The 20,289-nt window shown below is 38.6% G+C and overlaps 1 protein-coding gene across 1 annotated transcript in view; it reads right to left on the bottom strand.

Annotated features, from left to right (window-relative positions):
• Positions 1 to 20,289, bottom strand: part of PEPD (peptidase D) — a 141,751-nt gene that overhangs the window by 92,333 nt on the left and 29,129 nt on the right. The window contains exons 7-9 of the mRNA XM_086469319.1: positions 19,098 to 19,142; positions 10,918 to 10,993; positions 9,449 to 9,495 (exon numbers count right to left, since the gene is read on the bottom strand). Coding sequence (XP_086325445.1) covers positions 9,449 to 9,495; positions 10,918 to 10,993; positions 19,098 to 19,142 — 168 coding nt within the window. The remainder of the gene's footprint in view (positions 1 to 9,448; positions 9,496 to 10,917; positions 10,994 to 19,097; positions 19,143 to 20,289) is intronic.

Raw genomic sequence — 20,289 nt, forward strand, 5'->3', positions numbered from 1 at the left:
AAATTTATATTCTTGCCAGCAGGTATGGAAACATTCTTTTAGAGCTACTGAGGGTTAAACTTTTTTCTGACATTTATAATATTCAGTGCTGGAAAAAAATCTCTGCAAAGAATAATTGCTCCCACAGGGACCAATCCATGGGTCACAGTTTTTTGCACTTGACAGCAACGGAGCCTTGAATGAGATTTTCTGTAAAACCTAGACTTAAGCTTGCAGCATAATCACAACGTTTGCCCTAGCTCTAGAAGCTGAACTAAAGCACCACTTCTACAGTGTAATTATTCCACATATGTTCCAAAAACCCATGGGGGAATTTTATTATTCAGAAGAATAAATAGGGTAAAAATAAATGGTTTTTAATTTTAGCCAATTTTTACACTCCTTATGAATTTTCATTTTTCTTATGCAAGTTTAAGTCCATGGGAGAGAGGATTTGCCTTGAAGGAATAATTAAACTTTCATCTTCAGTTATGCTCCTTAGCAAAAACACAACCACCCACATAGCATGTAACACACAAGTGCTATTCAGTGACACAGAATGCCAACATAATCACCAATGCTTTGTAATCTTCCTTTCAGTTTCAAATCGAATATTTGAAGTTTGAACTTCTGTTCACCAACACAGAGTAAGCAAAAGCACAGTAAGGGCTTAGGTTAGAAGGGGGTTGGGGTCCCAATATAGGACTTAATTTGCCTTCCATACTTTTTTTGAATACTTGAACTATTCTTTGAGAATAATGCAGTAACTTGTCATATGGGATAATAAAAGATGGTAACACTCAATTTACGATGCCAATGTCTGAACCAGATTTAGTCAGCTGCAGAAGTCAGAATTTTTTTGAGAAAGGAAGATGAGGAAGCAGGACTCCATCCGGTTCTGGAAGATGCAGGCACATTTTGCGACTAAGTCTATCCAGGACACCTTCCCCAATTCCTGGGAACATTTTAACACTCCTTTCTTAATACAGAGGCCAAACAAATGACCACACAGGTGCTCTGTAGGCAGGTCACAAATTCTGCACATCCCCAAGGTCATTCACAAACAAGCTGCACCCTGTTCACAGGGTCCTGCTGATCCATTCACTGGCTTCAAGCCCCACACCATCTCTGCTAGTGCTACTCTTTTTTCCCAGAGCTCAGGCTGTTTTTCCAGCACCTGAGCTGGCTGAAGGGCAGAAAGACCTAATACCAACGGTGGAAATCAGAGGTTAATGCAGATTGATGGGCTGAAATATAAGAACAGACTAATTTTCGACGCTCATTCTCAACTGCACTAGGGACCCAGGGAGCAGCAGTTTAGTAGTCTTCCTAAAGATGCCAAATCTAGCTCCGAGGGCCTATCATAGGTGGTGAAATCACTACACTGACCCCAAGTGCTAGAACCGATAAGAAAACAAAGCATAAAGTAATACATAAAACTATCCGAAAGAAGTTACGACACCCATTCAGGAACTCTTTCAAGTAAAAAAGACCTCCTTGTCCCACCAGCTCCAAATAACCAACAAGCTCACCTGTCCCAAAAAAATTCTAGACCCCTTAGGAAGGTCTCATGAACACAAATCTCTTTGATGTGCAACAGCAACAGAAACAACATTGGACAGGACCTTCCTCAGTAACCGTTTCTTGTCATATGATACCAACTTCCTCCTCACAAAGACAGAATTTCTGATGAAAACCAGATGACTCCTCCCTCAACACAAATATCTCTGAAATCTCCCCAAATCTTGCAGGATTGGGAAGCCAATTCCTGAATGCTGTTGCCATTTCCAAACCAAACCACACATTAGTCACAGACAGGTTCTTCTCCTCCTCCTTCAAACATACAATAAAGAAAAAAAAATTATCCTGGAGAATTGAGGCAGTCAAATGCATGACATCCAGTGTCAAAACTTCCATTTCAGAGCAAATCTAGATATCAGACAGGCAAAAGGCTATTAATAAATCACATCTAAGATACTACACACAATCCTAACATTTACAACTTATAGGTACACTTTGCACCTCTAACAACTTCACAGAATTTTTACAAATTATCTGCTAACCTGAGACATAAGAATGCCTGCCCACCTCTGCCATTCAGCGCTGACCAAGAGGACAAAGCAGGTTCATTTTGAACTAAGAAAGAGCAGCAATCCAGTCTAATACTCCTGAAAGAGACCACATTTTATAGAGGATTGTACCAACTGAGAAGTAATGCCAACTATACCTTACACTAACAGATTAACTTGTGGAGCCTTCAAATATCACGTATCTCATCGGTTCATTTAAACATACATGTTTCAGTAGATGAATGGGAAGACACAGTCAGTTGACAGCAAAGCTTTTTGTTTCCCTCACTTCCCAAGACTGCCTCGAGGCTCAATTTGATCTACTCAGGAAGAGCTGTTGAAAGCAAAATCCAAGTAGCCCAGAAATAACGTTGGGTTTGAGGAGTTCTCAAAAGGAGCAAACTTCTTTTAGCAGAAACATCACCTTTACTGTCTAATATGATTCAAGTTCTTCCTCAATCCTAAGTTTCAATTAAGAGTTCATTTTTCATCATTTCTGCCTGTCAATTCAACTCTATTCTGCCCTGCTATATGACTCAGCCTTCGTTACACATGCTGTCTTCAACGCTGCTCGGACAGCAGAAATGCAGCATAGTTCGGCATAAAGATTTCCGGACTAAGGAAACTCCAGTACTCTTGCATGTCTCACTACAGGCAACCACCTGTCCTTTGCTGCCTTCATTGACTTCCCATACATATATTTTTTCAATTATTGTTTGTAATCTCAGACCTTAATAAACATCAAGTGACCTAAGACTACCATCTATAAACAACACTTAAAACCCCACAACCAACATGTAGGTCAAAAAAGTTGCAACACTTGAGAGCCATACAACATTCTGCAAAGGAGACCAAGCTTATGTGCATGGAGAACCAAACTAAAAAAAGACTATCACATAACATCCTGTAATTATAATTCTGACCTTGTGTTTTTCAATACTGCTGATAATGGGTCCACTAAAAAAACCTACCGCCTGTCAAAACAGTACACGTTCTGCACAATTCTTCTCCTAGAGAGATGATGTGACAACACAAAACCAAACAAACAAAAAAAAAGAACCATCAGGATAGATGTTAGAAATGTTGCTTAATAAACCAGAAGGTGGTACTTGCACAACCCAGTGATGAGGACACTCTAAGAACCAATTTGGAAAAGAATTTATGCAGGGGGCATGCCAGCAGCAAGGAACAGAATCTGCTCATTTTCTTTTCATCTGTGTAAAATGGTTTTGATTTTCAGAAAGGTCAATGCACAACATCATATTATTAATGGACAGTCTTGGTATTCTACCCACTTCCTTCAAGTTGGGCTTCAAGTCTCTGAGCATGATCACGTAGCAATTCTGATTATCAAAAGATGAGGGCCAACAAACACAAAATTCTGATCTCTTTGCTGAGATTTACTGCTTTGACAGTAATTAGCAAAAATTATTGAACTAAAGCTCACAATGCAGATAAAGCCTCATATATTTTAGAATCTTTACTTGTGACTTGTCTGAACAAGCATGAACAAAATCCATAGCAAATAATAATTGGGTCAGTCTGCTGTCTTTTACAATGTATTCTATTTCACATATCTCCAATCTCAGCTTGTGATTAGTAATGTTAATTAGTTCACTATCTCAATGCCGTGCTAGATTCAGTAAAAACTGAGATTATTGCTAATTTGAGAAAAAAGCTTCCTTACTTAATATAAATAATAGTAATAGTGACTCTACAAAACACCCACAAAAAATTAATATTGCTTGTAATTTTCAAGCAGATTCAAAATTTAAATAAAAATTGCAACTACTTTTTGATTCCCCAAAAGATAATAAAAGGGTAATTATCGCATTACTAAGTAGATTAACAACCCTGCAAGCACATACAATGACACAGCATTTAAAGCTGTGTTATATCTTGCTATGCAAGCAAGCCCAGTTCCGTATGCATGCACACTGCATACATCCTTCCACAGCTCTCTTTCTGAAGGTAACCATTTTCTGATACCAGCATGGTAATTGTTCTTTGGTCTCTGTGGGCTGATAGAGGGTTTTATTTTAAAACTCTCACACGGTCTGATGCCACAATTTTTTTGTAGAATATAAAATGCAATTACGTGGAACTTCAGTCACAAGTCACAAAAGAGACCTGTGCAATTAAACAGCACTCTTCTACACAAAGAGCTAATTATAGTGACATCTAGAAGGGGAACCAAGCCATCCTCTACTGAAAGTGAGAACAGAGGAGCTTGCCACAGGACCTCTTGCAAAGGGAAAATGTTGAGAAGTTATGGGGAATATACTGGAACTGCTCTGCTCCCTCACAGCAGTTAATGGAGTTCACCACCAACCACCATGACCAGCAGTTCAGGCACATCAGGTCTCAGAGGTTCCAGTGTCCCCATGCTCCCCTTCCCAGGAGGTTTCTGCCCCCCATGTTTCTCCTCTCAGCTAGGGAAAGGGGGAGAACAGGGCAACTGGAAATGGGTATGTTTGCCAGGCCTGGGGCATCTAGAACCTTTCAAAATGGATTTACCACAGAGAAGCATTTCTCCTAAAGTGGATGAGGTGCTGAAACAGGAGGTCTCTGTAATTCTAAATACAAAAACTGGATCATGAAAAAACCAAATATTTTTAAAGATTATTTGCTGCAGAAGTCAGTGACTTTCACAAGAACATTCAAAGAGCAAAATCCATCAGGAGATGATAAGTGGCAAATCCTGATTAGCTAAAATAATCAGCATTTCACTAAAAGGAAATACCTAAAGGAAAATAAAATTATTCCGGCTATTTTCTGTTTTCTAGTGAAATAACATGTATGTTTTATTTTCAGTTTGTTTCACTGGAGCAGAGGAGAGAGAGATAAAATGAAAGATGAGAGCCATAATCCATGAGAGCACTCTCAGACTTCCACAGATAGTGAAATTTAACACTGACAGATATGACAGCAACTCATCTCAGAGTCTAAGCTCTGCTCTGGAATCAAGGACAGCACTAAAAAGAACACGGATAAAGAACTCATTATCAGCCTCGGCTGGTAAGAGAGGCAAAGTGTAAAAATACTCTGTAAGCATTGTAAACCAAGAAGGAAAAACTTTTGTAGCCACCTTCTTGCTACATTTTAAACTGTTGGTGTTAAAGCAGAGTGGAGTTTGAGTTTAGTATTAACTACTACAAAATCCTCACAATTATTTGTATGGTTGTACAGACCTAAAGATCCACTGCACTATATACAGAGGGGGCATCTGTACCATTGGGCAACAAGCTTTTGAGCTGGCTGGCACATGCTCTGTATAAACTCCAACTTCCCCCCTCCACAACTGCACCCGGAGAACCAGTGTCACGCCCAGGAATCTCTCCAGCTGACTGGTGGTAACTGGCTGCTGCAAGATTGTATGGAACATATATTGCCCTCCATCACTTGTACCAACCTTAGCACTGAAGCATTTAAATTCATAAGAAGGAAATGCAGGCAAACTTTACAGAGAGGAAAGTAGACATGCGGAGATGAAGTGGCTTCCCCTAATCCAGTATGAAAACCAACCATGCCTGAGCAGTGCCCAAGAGCTACAGGATCATGCATCCTCTGAGCATGTGTGCTCAGATTCTTCTTACTTTGCTGCTTTTACTGATGGAAGTAACATGCAAAGTACTGATACTCTCCTCTGACATCACACATCACACTACCTGTCCTTTACACTAGCTAATTGCTCCTTTGTTTTAAAAGAGCCCACTCTACAGGATCAGGATCCAAGTTTCTGGATCCTAGCTACTGGAATCACAGTTATTTGCAAGTAACACTAAGGTGCTCCTGTGTTTAGCAGTCGCAGAGGGTTCAGAGACAGGCAAATAATCTAGTGAGATCTTGCATAATGAGCATTTAGCCTGGCTTAGTGCTGCTCAGCATCATCAAGGCAATGATGACTACATTATCATTTAATGAATTCAGGACTGTGCACACACTCCTATCACAGGGCCTTCAGCGCTATTAAGAACAGGATAAAACCCCACAAAAACGTGCAATGCATACAATAGCTACATGTCCAATACTCTTCACGTAGAAAGTTGCTCTTATGTTGCTACAGCATACACTTTCATGTCATCCCCCATCACATCAACAGTTCCAAGCAGCCATCCTGATCTTAAAATTGTTCTCTTATGTAAAAAAAGGATCAAATGAGAAAATGCAGAGAAGATTCAAAACTTCATTTGGTAAATACTAAGCAGATAAATAGGCAACAATCTCGAAATCGATAAACACCGATCTAGAAAAGGTATCTCCAGCACTTTAGAGCATCCTGAAACAGATGATTGTAGGTCCTAATTGGTACTTTCACTATGTATGTATCTATCTATAAATATACACAAAATATTTGTTTTTATATGTATACACTTAAAACAGCTGAACTCACAGATTTTTTTCACATACTCCTGGAACTGAAGAGATTTCTTTTATCATTTTGCTGTATTTTAACAATATATTCACTACAGAGCAGTTTCCTAATTAAATGCCTTTAATTAAAGAAGATTAATTAAACATGAGATAAGCACAAATACTAAACAAAGTACTTCACAGAAAATCCAGAATCTGACCTACCAAAATGACTTTATACGTGATTACACATGCTGTGAATTACTGTTTGTAGATAATTGCCTTGGCTGTCTCCTTAAAGTCAACCAACCACATATTAAAGTTAAACAACATCAATCAAAAAAAAAAGAAGTCATGGCTGATTGGACTTGCAGTTAAATGCATTCTTTTTTTTATATATTTCAGCATTAATGCATTACTGGTTCAAAATAATTTATCAGCGGACCTAAATCATAAAGAATACTTCCAGCATATTTCCAAAGCTAGCTTTCAACTCTCAAAATAAAAGATACTATCTTATCCAGAGATCCCTCCATAATTTACTTCACTTCCTTCAAATTACTTCTCAGAGAATAATCCCAATCTTAGAAATTTAACTAGCTTTATATATTGTTAACTCTTAGATATATTTCCTACAGTATTTTAACATGTTCTTGCTGTATGATACAGTAGAAGTAAAATGACTCATTTTTTGTAGGAAGGCTGCTTAACTGAATGAATGAAGAAAAGGGAATGCTTAGGTACTACATGTAGTAATGGAAACTTTTAATTGCTTTTGGGATTTCTGGCATTACTCTTCCTAACAGAGAGGGTCAGATCAGCTTGGTACCCAAAACCACACATGCTATACTCCACAACATCAAAGAACAAAGTAAAGCAATATGAAAGGGGGTTTATTGGCCACATTTCAAGAGGCATCTATATTCATTTCAAAAAGTCACAATTTCACAGCCACCAGTGGGAACTGCAAATGCACGTGGGGAAGAGGGCCACACAATTCAGAAAGCTTTCACAGAGCAAGTGGAAGCCCTAGAAACATCAGAAAATTAAAGAAAATTATTAACTTCTAATCGATCTCTTGAATACAAGTGTGAATACTTCTTGGTTCTCTGCCCTCTTTAGATTTCAGATGTACCAAAGCTGCCAAATTCAAGCTATCTAGCACCTGTTGACAAAAAAAAACCAACAAACAAACCAAACCAAACAAGACCTTTACTATTTCAATGAAAATAGTCTATTTTGGGATGTCACCTATTTTTAGGACTTTGAAAGTTCCCTTCTTAGACTGCATTAATGGGTTTATCTGCATACAGAGTAGAGATTTCCTAGACTGTTTTCTAACTTCATTTATAAACACTTCAACTACACATTTCTTGCCAGAAAGGTGTGGAAATAACAGGTTTACACTTTTAGGACCCTTTTCCCCTACGCAATAAGAGAACAGAAACTGGAGCAAGGATGAATTCCACCAGCAACAGAAACTGAAGTTCCAATTAGAGTCTCCAAGGCAGACACTACAGAGGTAGTCTGCAAGACCTCTTTCATTAGTGAAATAACCTCAAACTCTTCTAATAAGCGTGATCTAATATGGAAGAACAGAAGACAATTTTAAGCAGCTTTAATAGACAGTTGCCTAATTTTTTTTTTTTAATTGAAAGACATAAATAATCTTTTCAAAAGGTTGGTATGTATGGAAGAAGCTAGGCAAAGAAGACAAAGTCCTGGAGTAAAAATGCAATATACCTCATAGACACACAGAAGAGTGTACATATGTATGTATTTCTTGCATGACATTTAAACCAAATTGCCAGGATTGTGACATTTAAAAGCACTTGAGAACAAACTCTGCTCTATGGATATTTTCTATCGCTATTGACTTCCAGAGGCAAAACTTCACTATCAGCATGTATAGCATGGGCACTGAGTAAAATAAACACAAACATAAGGTTCATGAATAAAATTAATGGGGGAATATGTATACAACATAGTTTTTTCCCTGTTATCTGGTGGTATATGTAAATATAATCTGAAGCACAGTCAAATTACAGGCACGAGCCTATAGAGTCTGTAAAAATTTTAACTGCTAAAATGTAACATTAGTTTTTCCATACTGCATATGTTCTAAGGGCATTATTTGGTTTTTGAGCTACCTTCAAATCCTGATGACAAATATTGAGGTCACTTTATTCTCCCCTCACTGGGTGCCAAATTAACCTGCCTACAAACATTTAAAAAATTACTGTCAAGAAACAACAGTAACTGAGATACGACTGTGATTTCCTATTTCTTCATTATGCAAATAGTTTGGAAATTGAAAATACTGTATGTGAGCTAAAAATAAGTGGACTTGGTGATCAAAACCGTGCTTTATAAGATAGGCTGCTGATGATCTAATGTAAACACTGATTTAAAAGAGGAGGCAATATTTTCTTGTATCTAGACACATCGCTACTGTATCAGTTAGGAGCAGCCTGTCCTTCCTATATAGGCCTGTACAGCATGTTTTCTTCAACATAAGAGATATATGCTATATCCTTATTGACTTCTTAACAGCTGTAGTAACATCCATTACATTTGTGAGACGAGCTCCTTGTACAGGCTAAGCACAGGTAATGTCGATTTGCAATTGCAGGCAAAATGTAATTGAACACAGCCTTTTATAAGGTTCTTAAACACTCCTACATGCAGTCATCTAAGCATAACAAGCATAAGAGCAATGTTTATCCATAAACCACCATTTTATTGGATGGCTTCAAACAATAACAACAGCTATTTCATAAAGCTTCCGTAAATTACTAAAACTCCAGGAAGAGAATTACGCTACACTAAAACATCACCAAAAAATAATCAACCATCATCAAATGCATGTTTGAAACTGATGAAGTACCACCTCAAAATAATAAAATAATGCTTAAAACAGTCTTCAAATAGCAATGAGCTCTCAGTCTCAACTGAATCAATGCTACTGCTCTGCCTCAGCTATTGCTTCTACCCCTTCTACAGAGAGACCTTCTCCTTTTTACTACAATTATTGAAAGAACTCTTACCTCTCCATCTCGTATTCTTTCATTCCTGCTTTTACTGCCTTCATTACCTGTAAGATACATATTAACATGGGACATTCATAGCAGGAGGGAATCTCTTATTTATAAATTTGTGACTTATGACCAAGTATCTCCAGAGGAACCTATATTACAAAAATATAATCTGCACTTCATTTAAATTTACTTCAGTAGATGCATTTTAAAACTACATTGAAAATCAAACTCATCTTAATCTTTATAAATGTCTGCAGTCTCCAGCAATAAAGCTAGTTTAATTGCCAAATTACTATATCCTAATGAAGTGCACCTCATCAAAATACCAATGCTTAATTCTGAAAGCTCTGGTGAACTTGGCAGCAAGTCCTTTTGTTTTACTTTTATGAAACACTAGCAAAACAAAACTGTGAACTGGAATATACTACAATGGGAGATACTTTGCAATCTGAATCAACAGAAAACTACTAGAGGTAACACTGTTTTACAACCCATAAGTCTGATTTTTGTTCTCAGATTTGAGGAGAATGTGCACCAGTTGTACTCCTTTACCTGTTTCTGTATTATAAAAGTTCTAGGCAGCTGCTCCACACAAGAAATTCTCTCAGATATGATAAGATTATTCAAGGATAACGAAGGACCAAGGAGAATGAATGCAAATTACTATCCCTAAACTTCTCTATTTCACAATATTCACTTTAAAATATTTTCACACTTCACAGTTCAGAAATCCGAGGAGCAAGAGCAAAGACAACAGTTGAGTCAGTAACCTCATCAGCTACTTTCACCTAAGCTCTCTAGTCATCACTGAGAACTCATGGCATCTCTGCATCACTATAGGGAGTACAGGATTTACACCCAAGTTAATTTTGTCAATACTGGTAGAGCAACATGACTCCAATCGTACAGCGCTAGGTCCAATCTGAGCAGCCTCGCTGAGAGCCTGAATTTGCCTGTGCCACACTGCTAAGTCAACAGAATAGCATCATGAAGGACTGTACTGGGGGATGTACCCATCTCCAAGGAGCAGCTTAAGGATTCCTTGCACTATCCTCCACTGTGCATGGAAACACTCCCTCCATTTCTAAGGATCTGGAGAGAGTAACCTGCTAGCTAAACTTTTCAGAGCTGCACATGCTGACACAGGACAGAAGAATAATCTGGATCTCTTCTTTCTCTACCACTATACAGGTATTTGTGCATACAGGACAGAAAGATTGCAAGCAGGTCACCTTCTACTGAGCCTCCAGCTCTTATCCAAAACCACACTTCATTTCTCACACATCACAAATGCACCAGTGAGTTCAAGGACAATGCAAGGTATATTACTGGGCTGTAATAGGAGGGATATTATCCTCTTATTTCTATCCAGCCTTTCCATTATTTTATTACCAAGCAATTCAGGCTTGCTGGGAACATTTTCTGAGTACCACTGTTACACTAAGAGCAAAAATTATTAACAGTAAAGGATCCATTACCTCTTTATGAGCTTCACTGGAGATTTTATTGGTGTAGCGCAGAACTTCCAACTCCATGTCTGTCTTAATCACACGACTTAAAGAAAAGTAGAACAGATATCAGGTTAGGTTGCCACTTCACAGCTTGAAAATATGAAATAAAAAAAACTGAAAATAATATGCATCACCTATAGCAAAATTAGATCAAGTACACCTCAAGAGAGAAGAGCTATTACAGTAAAGTTTTGTTGGCATTGATTCACCATTAGCAAAACAATCTTACAAACAGAAGTCACAAGCATTTCAAACACAAGCATTATTTTAACACTAATAAACAAGCAGTGCAACCATCATTTTTTCAACCCATTCTATGACACATTAGGAACAAAAGCAACATATTTCTGCATTTGTCATGGCTCAAACACTACTTCAAACGGAACATTTCTACGAGCATACTTGATTTACTTTTTAAACACAATTTTAAACTAGTTTACATAATGAAATTCCCAGAGCTCCAGAAATTCTATTCAGCAAAATCCCAACTCCTACCTATTTGCAATACCTCAAAAGGTAGGGGGGAGGGGGGTGTGAAGAAATGCCATTTCTGCTTGGTATCAAAAAACTCAAAAGAAAATTCAGAAACCTCAGCATGAGTAATTATAGCCATGGTGTCCATTCTCTTTCACGTGCTTCTGGATGAAAAAAAACCAAAACGAATCCCCCCCAAACACCATGATGTTCTTCAAGATTTATAAGATACTGAATTTGTGTCTATTTATGAGCCTTGATATTCTGTTCCGAACTCATCTCAAAAATTTACCATTAAACTCTTACCTACTTGCACTTCTTTCTACCATGTATTTCAAATAAAAGCAGCTATTTATTGTGACATGAACAGGAAAGCAGAGATAGTTCCATATCTTCTATTAAAAATCACCTATGCTTTCCACCACTACACACACTGATTTCCTAATATTTCTCTTGCCCATCTCAAAGGCAGCCGTGAAGCACATACTCACTGTTTACAAAGAACAGAGCTACATCTATGAACAGCGTGAAAGTATTTGAATTGTATTTTCCAGCTCCACTCCAGAGCTTGTAGTAGTTACAAAGTACCATAATTGTTATATTTCAAAACTGCCACCACGACATCCCTTTCTTATTATAACATGCTCCTACACACACTGCTGTAGAAAACTATATACTGTATTTCTGCTCCTGTAGTTTGTTTTAATGCATCCAGAAAAAGGTTTTTCAGCCACCAGTGCCTCTGATGCGTGATAAGAGAATTTCCCACAGATCGCAATTGCATCACTATGTGGCACAGCCACACCCCTTCAAACAAAACTTCTGGCAAGAGTAAAGGCACCGTTGTAAAAACGGTGATATCAACCAAAATGCTTTTATAAACAGAAACACAGTAGAGGGGAATGGATTGTCATTCTTAGTCAGTTGGAATATGACACAAAATAATCATTATGCACATTGAGAATGAGAAGTACAAGGTTCTAAAATGCACACCAAAGTGAAAAAATTATGCTGGGATGGTATAATCTGCTCACCGTGGGTGAGGAAACAAACTTGGTTCTGCCTATCAGCCAAGACATAAAGAACAGCAGCTCAAATATATTCATGTTAGAATGAGGTAGCAAAGGCTTATAGATTTTTTTTTTTTTTAAATCCTCTTCTTCAGAAGACTGCATGTGCCAGCAGGATAATTTAATATTTGTTTGATGTGACTTTATATTACTTTCAATACACAGTACATATCCCTGATCTGCAAGTGCCTGAAAAATAGGTTGTTTCCTAATTCAGTTGTCTAATCCCTTCATTGAGATCTGCTAGTAATAAAAGTTAGTAACTGCTCAATGGCAAGTGCAAACAGTATTAGAACCTACTTTATTTGACTAGGTCATAAGGCTGCAGGGTCAAGGTATTTATTTTAGATTCTAACTTCTCAGGTATCTTTTTGCATATACAAATTCATGCTCAGCCTCAGATAGACCTTTTATGCAATACATCACCTTAATTTACACAAGGTCAAGCACTGAATCATTTTACAGAAACTGTTTAGTCATTCTGGGACCAACAAAACCCACCATCCAACCATTAGTCGGAAAGAGAGGGAAGATTTACAACTAAGCAGGGAACATTATCAACTTCACCCTCCACTAGATACCGAACAGAAAAAAATCACTGGACTCCTACGTTGTCTGCAGTGCTACTGCTGACGGAGCTCACACCAGCATACTTGGGTAGCAGAAGGGCATGTATTTCACCACCTTCCCACTGTTTTGATAACATAAAAACCAACACTCTCCCAAGCCAGGTTTAAAGCGTTGATAGTCAAGCACTGTGGTTAGCACTGTAGGGTAATCTTGCAGGTGATGAGTGGTCGGCAGCTCTCACGTTTTCCACTCACTTCCAAAATAAGGCTAGGAAGAAAGTTTCACCTTTGTTCATGAATATGAACTTCAACATTCTATTAAAACAGCTCTTGCCCCAGTTACATATTCTGCATACATTCAGTAATATTTGAATGGAAACAAATAATTTCCAGGCTCCAGCTAATGCATTTACAAAAATTTACAGATTCAGCATGTAACACAGTTCTCAGATTAACAGGCAAGCCTCTCAGTGCAATCAAGTTAAAATAGAAGCACAAGTCTCCTACTGTCAGAACTGCAGGACTGACCTCTTTTTTTTTTTTTTTTATTTTATTTTACCTGTGTAAAAACATTTCTTCTTCCTCACTCTCCTCTTTTACATACATTTTTTGCTTTTATTTGCACTTGCCACATAAGCAGGTGGTCTCTTCATGCGTGTCGGCCATCCAACAGAAGACAGAAGCTTTAATAAAAACAAGTATCATCTCAGCTCTGAAATTAAGTTTGGGCATTTTAAGTGTCTGGATACCAAATTTCACGCACAACCTATTTTGCATTAGTTAAATGGTCAAGAGCATACAGAATTTGAGGCAATTATGAGGCTGGAACTTGTATAACTCAACTACATTTTCCTAAATTGGTGCTTTCCTCAAAGATACACAAATGTTTGCTTCCCTACGTGCATTCACCATTCCTGATCATAACACCAGAAGTATTTGTTCTCAGTTATCAGCTCAGTGTTTATCAGCTGCCTTGTTTCGTTGGTTTTAGTACATGCATGCAACCTTAATGGCTGCTTTCTATGACCTGTGTGGAAAACACATGGGTATATCCACTCCTCGTCTTTCTGTAAACATTACATTTACAGACCACCTAATAAGTACAGATGCTGCCCACAAAGACAGACTTCACAGTCTTGCCTTGTCTTCACCCTTTTTCACCTCTGCGGTTACCTTTTCACATTTTATTTAGAGAAATTTCTCTACCATAGCTGATATATTTATGCTCTTCTGCAAGATTTCACATAAAAACTGGCTAACTGAATTAGCATCAAAGCCAGTAAACATAGTAATGCACATATGCAAAGGAGAAGCATTACAGTACAATTCTGAAAGACAGTTGCATGAATACCAAACACGGAAGTTCTCTGGAAACAGCTGAAAAAGATGTTAAGAGGTTTACAACACAAATAAAAAAACCCTCTGAAAACACAAAAGGTATATGCCCAGCTTTAAGGAATTAACATATAGATCACTTTCCCCAAAGAAACAACTATAGCTTCCCATCAAAGTAATGCAAAATATGGAATATATGAAATCTTCCACACATAACTATCAAATCTCATTTTCATTGAGGTTACAGGAAAACAGTATATACAGGCACAAAACGGCCTGTACGTTGCTAAATGTGTATCTTCTAGCACCACCACGGTTATGTTAGACACACATTGTTATACTAAAGTAACAAAAGGACATTTTGCTAAGTGCTAGTTGGGTTGGGTTGGTGTCTGGTGGGGTTTTGGTAGCGGCAGAGGGGGCTACAGAGGTGGCTGCTGGAAGAGGCTTCTAGAAGCTCCCCCAGCTCAAATTCAGACCCGCCTCTGGCCAAGGTCAGGCCAATCAGCACCTCTGGGAATAACTCTATTTAAGAGTGGAAAAAGCTCTTGGGCAGGTTCTTCTTTGTGAGAGGAGCAGAGGAGGGGGATGTGAGAGAACCAGCCCTGAGGACACCCAGGTCAGGGAGGAAGGAGAGGGGGAGGTGTGCCAGAGCAGAGATTCCCCTGCGGCTCATGGAGGGACGGCGGGCTGACCCCCTGCAGCTCATGAACACCAGCGGTGACCCAGATGTTGGCCTGCGGCCCGTGGAGGACCCCAGGCCGGAGCAGGTGGCTGTGTCTGGAGAAGGCCATGACTCCGAGGCAGCCCGTGCTGGAGCAGCCCACCACTAGGAGGGCTGCAGCCCACGGGAGGGACCCGCACTGGGGTGGTTCATGAAGAGCTGCAGCCCCATGGGAAGGACTCACGTTGGAGAAGTTTGTGAACGACTGTCTCCTGTGAGAGGGACCCCACGCTGGAGCAGGGGAGGGCTGCGAGGGCCCTTCTCCCTGAGGAGGAAGGAGCAGCAGAGACAACTCTTGACAAACTGACCACAACCCCCATTCCCTGCCCCCTGTAGTCTGTAGGAGGTAGCAGAGCTGAGCCTGAGAAGAAGGGAGGGGTAGGGGGAAAGGTGTTTTTGAGCCCTGGTTGTATTTCTCATTATCCTTGGTGGTGGTGGTTTATTAAATTGATGTTGTTTTCCCCAAGCTGAGTGTGTCTTCTGCCTGTGACCATAAATGATGAGTGTGCCCTCACTGTCCTTTGTCTCAACCCTTGAGCCTTCTGGGTATATCTTCTCCTCCCCATCCCTCAGGGAATGGGGTAGGGATGAGCAAGGGGCTGCGTGGTGCTTTGTTACCAGCTGGGTGGGCTCAAGCCATGACACTAGGGTAGAAATATTTCCTTCTGATTACTAGGGAGATAATTTGGACAAGTCTGGAGTTTGTCTTCTGTTAGATGACGTTTTCTTTTCACAACAGTGAAATCAATACTTAGCATATACATTCAGCATCAAATTTGAAATGGGAGCCCTGAATTTTAAAAACAAAGTTTTCAAATGTGTTTGGAAACACATTCACTCAATTAAAAAAAAGTGAAAACACTCTCTGCAAACTGCTGAAATCCAGTCTAAGGTCATATTCTTTTACTTTATCCTTAAGTTTCATAACAAGCCAGAAAATGTTGAGATCTTGAAAAAGGATGAGTAAGCAAGGGAGGCAACAGATCCTTAATCACAAACGCTTTGCCCCTTTGTCAGTATTGAACCATTTTCCTCTGCATTTTATTAGAAGACTGCGTAATACTAGAGTCGCCTTTTGTAGCTCACAATTCTGTCCAGCTGGTTCAGAAAGCTCAGCCATTTCACCTCTTGCTGGCAGTTTCAACAGCATGGCATAGATAGGAGTTTTCCTGACAAGTGTCATGTAAAATGGAGTAGTTCAGAGCTTGATGAATTTAAAATTATATGCATCCATGCAAGCGTATGATTAAAATGAAGCAATTTCCTACCCTAGAATATAACCCCAAAAACATTCTCCTTCCTAAAAATAAAATATTCTTAATTGTAAAAATATTATTGCTTGCCAAAGGATGTTTCTTGGGCAATAACTTGACATTCTAAGGAAATTTCTACTTTAAGAAGTTTGAATACACAGAGCCTGTCATGCACATATTGATTTCACCGGACATTTAAATCCTAACAACGGTCTTTCACATACTTCTGACTTAAAATGAAAGCCACCAAACTCTATAAAACCTTTTAAAACACTTTTGAATGCAAATCTGAATTCTGGCTTCACTTAGAATTCCCCGTCCTTGAAAGCCAGGTGAAGGGAAGATGCATACCAAGCATCTTTCCCTGTGAGATCAAAAGGAGAACAAAATCAGAATTCCAGGCTGGCACTCACAATTCACAGAATAGATTCTCTCTACACCAAAATGAACAGCTCCAAGCGTTGCCTTTGTACTGCCTCAATGCTCCATCTATCTCAGTACAACCTCAGAGCATGGACCTCATGTTTGTCCATCCCTGAGCTTCCTGAAGAAGATTTACACACACACACACACCCTCCCTTAACCTAAACCACAGAGCAGAAAAGTTTATCAGGTGACATCTTAGTAAGGTGGATGGAACCAGAATGAAAGTTAACTTGGGAACAAGCTTGCAGCCCTAATCCAAAGCCTTTTTCAGTTAAAATTGCCAACTGACTCCCTGTAGTGCTGCTGTACCTACAGATCGAAGCTTGGAAGTTAGACCAGGCCCTCTTCAGGTCCCCTTTCTTGCCCCTTGTCTTTCTCTGCTAACAAGAGTACAAAGAGTCAGGCAAAAAAGAGGAGCACAAAAATGACAGTGTCATGTTAAAGATGTAGCTCCCTCTTCCGCTCCTCAAAACAGCTTGTGAGGTCACTTGGAGAATCCTCCTCTGGCTGCTTGAACACATGATAATGAAGTGTCAGAGGCTCTAAGTTCCCCATGTCTTAAACAATAAAAAGACCCGAAGCCCTACACCAAACCAACCAACTAGAACTCAGGAGCAGCCACCTCTGCAGGAATGTAAGACTTTATGACGAACTTCTAACTTGACTTACTGTTTCTATTATTTTTGTAAGCAATGTAGCATGGCATCAGGGGTCTCAGAGCATGTGTGAACATTTCTCTATCTTCCCTATCAATATCTGTAATGACAGGAGCTTGACTAATTAAACACTAACAGTATTTACAAAACAAGCCAGGTTTTGCTAAGCTCCTTCTTTAACTAATTGTGTTTAATTTGTGCATCTGAAAAGCACATCCCTATACATCAATTTCCAAGCTTATATTCACAGAATGGTAGGGGTTGGAGGGGACCTTTGGAGATCATCTGTCTACATTACTGTCTACATTACTCAGGACTTTGCACCGTAAAGGCTGCACCAACTCTTAAATTCAGAAATCAATTCTGTAACATAACTTCTTTGTTTCGGAAAAGGAAGGGTCCAAATTCTAGAAGGACAGAATAGGCAAGATTTAAAAATTGGTACCCTGAGCCTTCTGTGTGACAAAGCACTCACATCCCCCCTTACACTCATTAGCAGGATTTGCAAGCAATCAGGCCCACTACGACACATCTCCAGGTCCATCCACGACCCAGTGATGCAACAATGTCTAAGCAAAGTTGCCCTGCTTCCCACTTTCCTTTTACAACTTTTTAATGTCATGCCAAGCAATGAAAAATGGCTGTAACAATAGAAATGTGACCTATTAAAAATTCTGCACATTCTGAAACCACATCGATGTTCAAAAACCATCTCCACAGTTTTTGAGCTGGCAATTAGATGTAGATGAGGACAGTACAAGACTGTTCTCAGCATACGTGTTAATAATAAACATTAAAAAAGAATACATAGTAGCATATAATATATTAGGCTACAACAGTGGCAGTCAGAGCGTACACTTTCCTGTTTGTATTTTAAGATTTTGAGCTTATCCATCTTAACTAAGGATTTCCTTCCTCATTTCTAGATTGATACACTGAAAAAGCTTAGATAAAAACCAAATTCACTAACAAAAATCCACTATGTTGTTTCTTCAGTTAATTTCCTAAATGGAAAAAGAGAAAGCTCTAGTTATGGAGCAATCCTGAGGACAAAGTCAGCAATGCTGACCAAAACAGGAAAACTGGTAAAACGCAGTAGCTTTGCAAGCTACTAATGCACTTAGTCACACTCTCTAATTTTGTCTATTCTAGATAAGCTACAGCAGAATTCCCCTAGAATTACAAAGTATAGTTACATGAATAGTAATTGAACAAAATTAATGCTGCTAAAATAAATCCTAGAGAAGTAATAACACCTTATTAAATATTATCTGTTCAGACACAGTTTTCATCTACCTTTGATTTTTGTTGCTAGAATATGAATCATGCTCAGTTCTCTTCCTACTCATACAAATTCGCATTTACCAGAATGTGACTTAACTCCTAATACATTCTATAAAAATGTATATCCAGACACAATGCTTAAGAAATGTTACATAAATTCTTCACTTTTCAATGCTGTTACCTAGCCTTGTTTTTACTTTTGTACATTATTTCCACCTCATAACATGAAATCAGCTTAGAATTAAAACTTGTATAGTAAAGTAGGAGGCTTCTGATGAAGGAATCTCTCCGAAGCAATGGTACAGGCTATAAGCACCTTCAACAGTACTCAAAGATAAAGATTTTATGCTACTCACCATTCTGCAATTTCAGGATGAAGGATTTTGTTGTTCACATTAAAACTACAAAAAAAAAAAAAAACAAAATACAAATATTAAAAGAGAGCCAGACACATAACAGCAGAGACTACATATTGACTTTTTTTTTTTTTTTTGGTTAACTCTGTCTTCTCTGAAGATTTGAACACTTATGAAAGCAAATATTGCACTGGAATTCAGTATAGATTCCAGTGAAAAGAATGCACACACTCATCTTCACTGTACAAGTATTTAATTTTGCAATACAGGAGACTAAACCAGATATGTCATTTTAAGAATGTGCAGAAACCAGAGTAACAGTATGTTCAAGACATGTTTATCAAACTTCTTTTGACAAAGACGTTATCATTCACTGCTATGAGTGTGGGTTGGACTATATCGACCTCCAGATGTCCCTTCCAAAATGTTCTGTGATTTTAACTTTGCTCCTCAAACACCCTTCAATGAAACCAAACACAGTGAATTGCTAATTTCATCCTTTGTTTTATGCATTCCCATTTTTGTGTGCACAGAATATGGTATACGATAAACAAGCTTGCTTAGAGGACTGTGAAAAGGAAAACAACCTCTCCTTGTCTTTTCTAATGTACAGAAGAGGCAAAGCAAAAGCTTCCATCTCACCTTGGCCTCAAACACTTAACTATTTTCCTGTTTATTTTCTACATTAGCAATTCATGTATCCTTGGAACTATTTTGAGGCTCTTTAAACAATAACATTACAGTGGCCAATAGAGTAAGAAGCTGAGTAATTAAATGGAACACAAATGGATTTTCAAGCATTGTTTTAGAGGGTTTTGCTTACAATTTAAATGCCTAAGGAGTGTTCTGCATCAAAGATGTTTTTGTCTGACTCAGGACTGTTGGCTCTTCAGTTAGGGCATTTAAGAGAATTAAAACACTCCAAGGCTCCCAACAGATCGTCAGAAGAATGTTATAAGGCAACAATACATTTTCCCACATTTTTGAAGGAAAAATTAAATCTATTCCAGGTTATTAACTATTCTTTATGCCTCAGAAGGGACCAACTAAAGCACAAATCCAATTAAAAAAATTATTTAGAGTCATTTCTAATTGCATGAAGGTCTTCCTGCATCCTCAGACAGCAGGGAAAAAACCCTGTGTTTCTCTTTTTCACAAACATATGCTGATAAACTTATAAAATCCTAACAGG

The sequence above is a fragment of the Leptosomus discolor genome, chromosome 8, assembly GCF_034619465.1.
Source record: "Leptosomus discolor isolate bLepDis1 chromosome 8, bLepDis1.hap2, whole genome shotgun sequence".
NCBI lineage: Eukaryota > Metazoa > Chordata > Aves > Leptosomiformes > Leptosomidae > Leptosomus > Leptosomus discolor.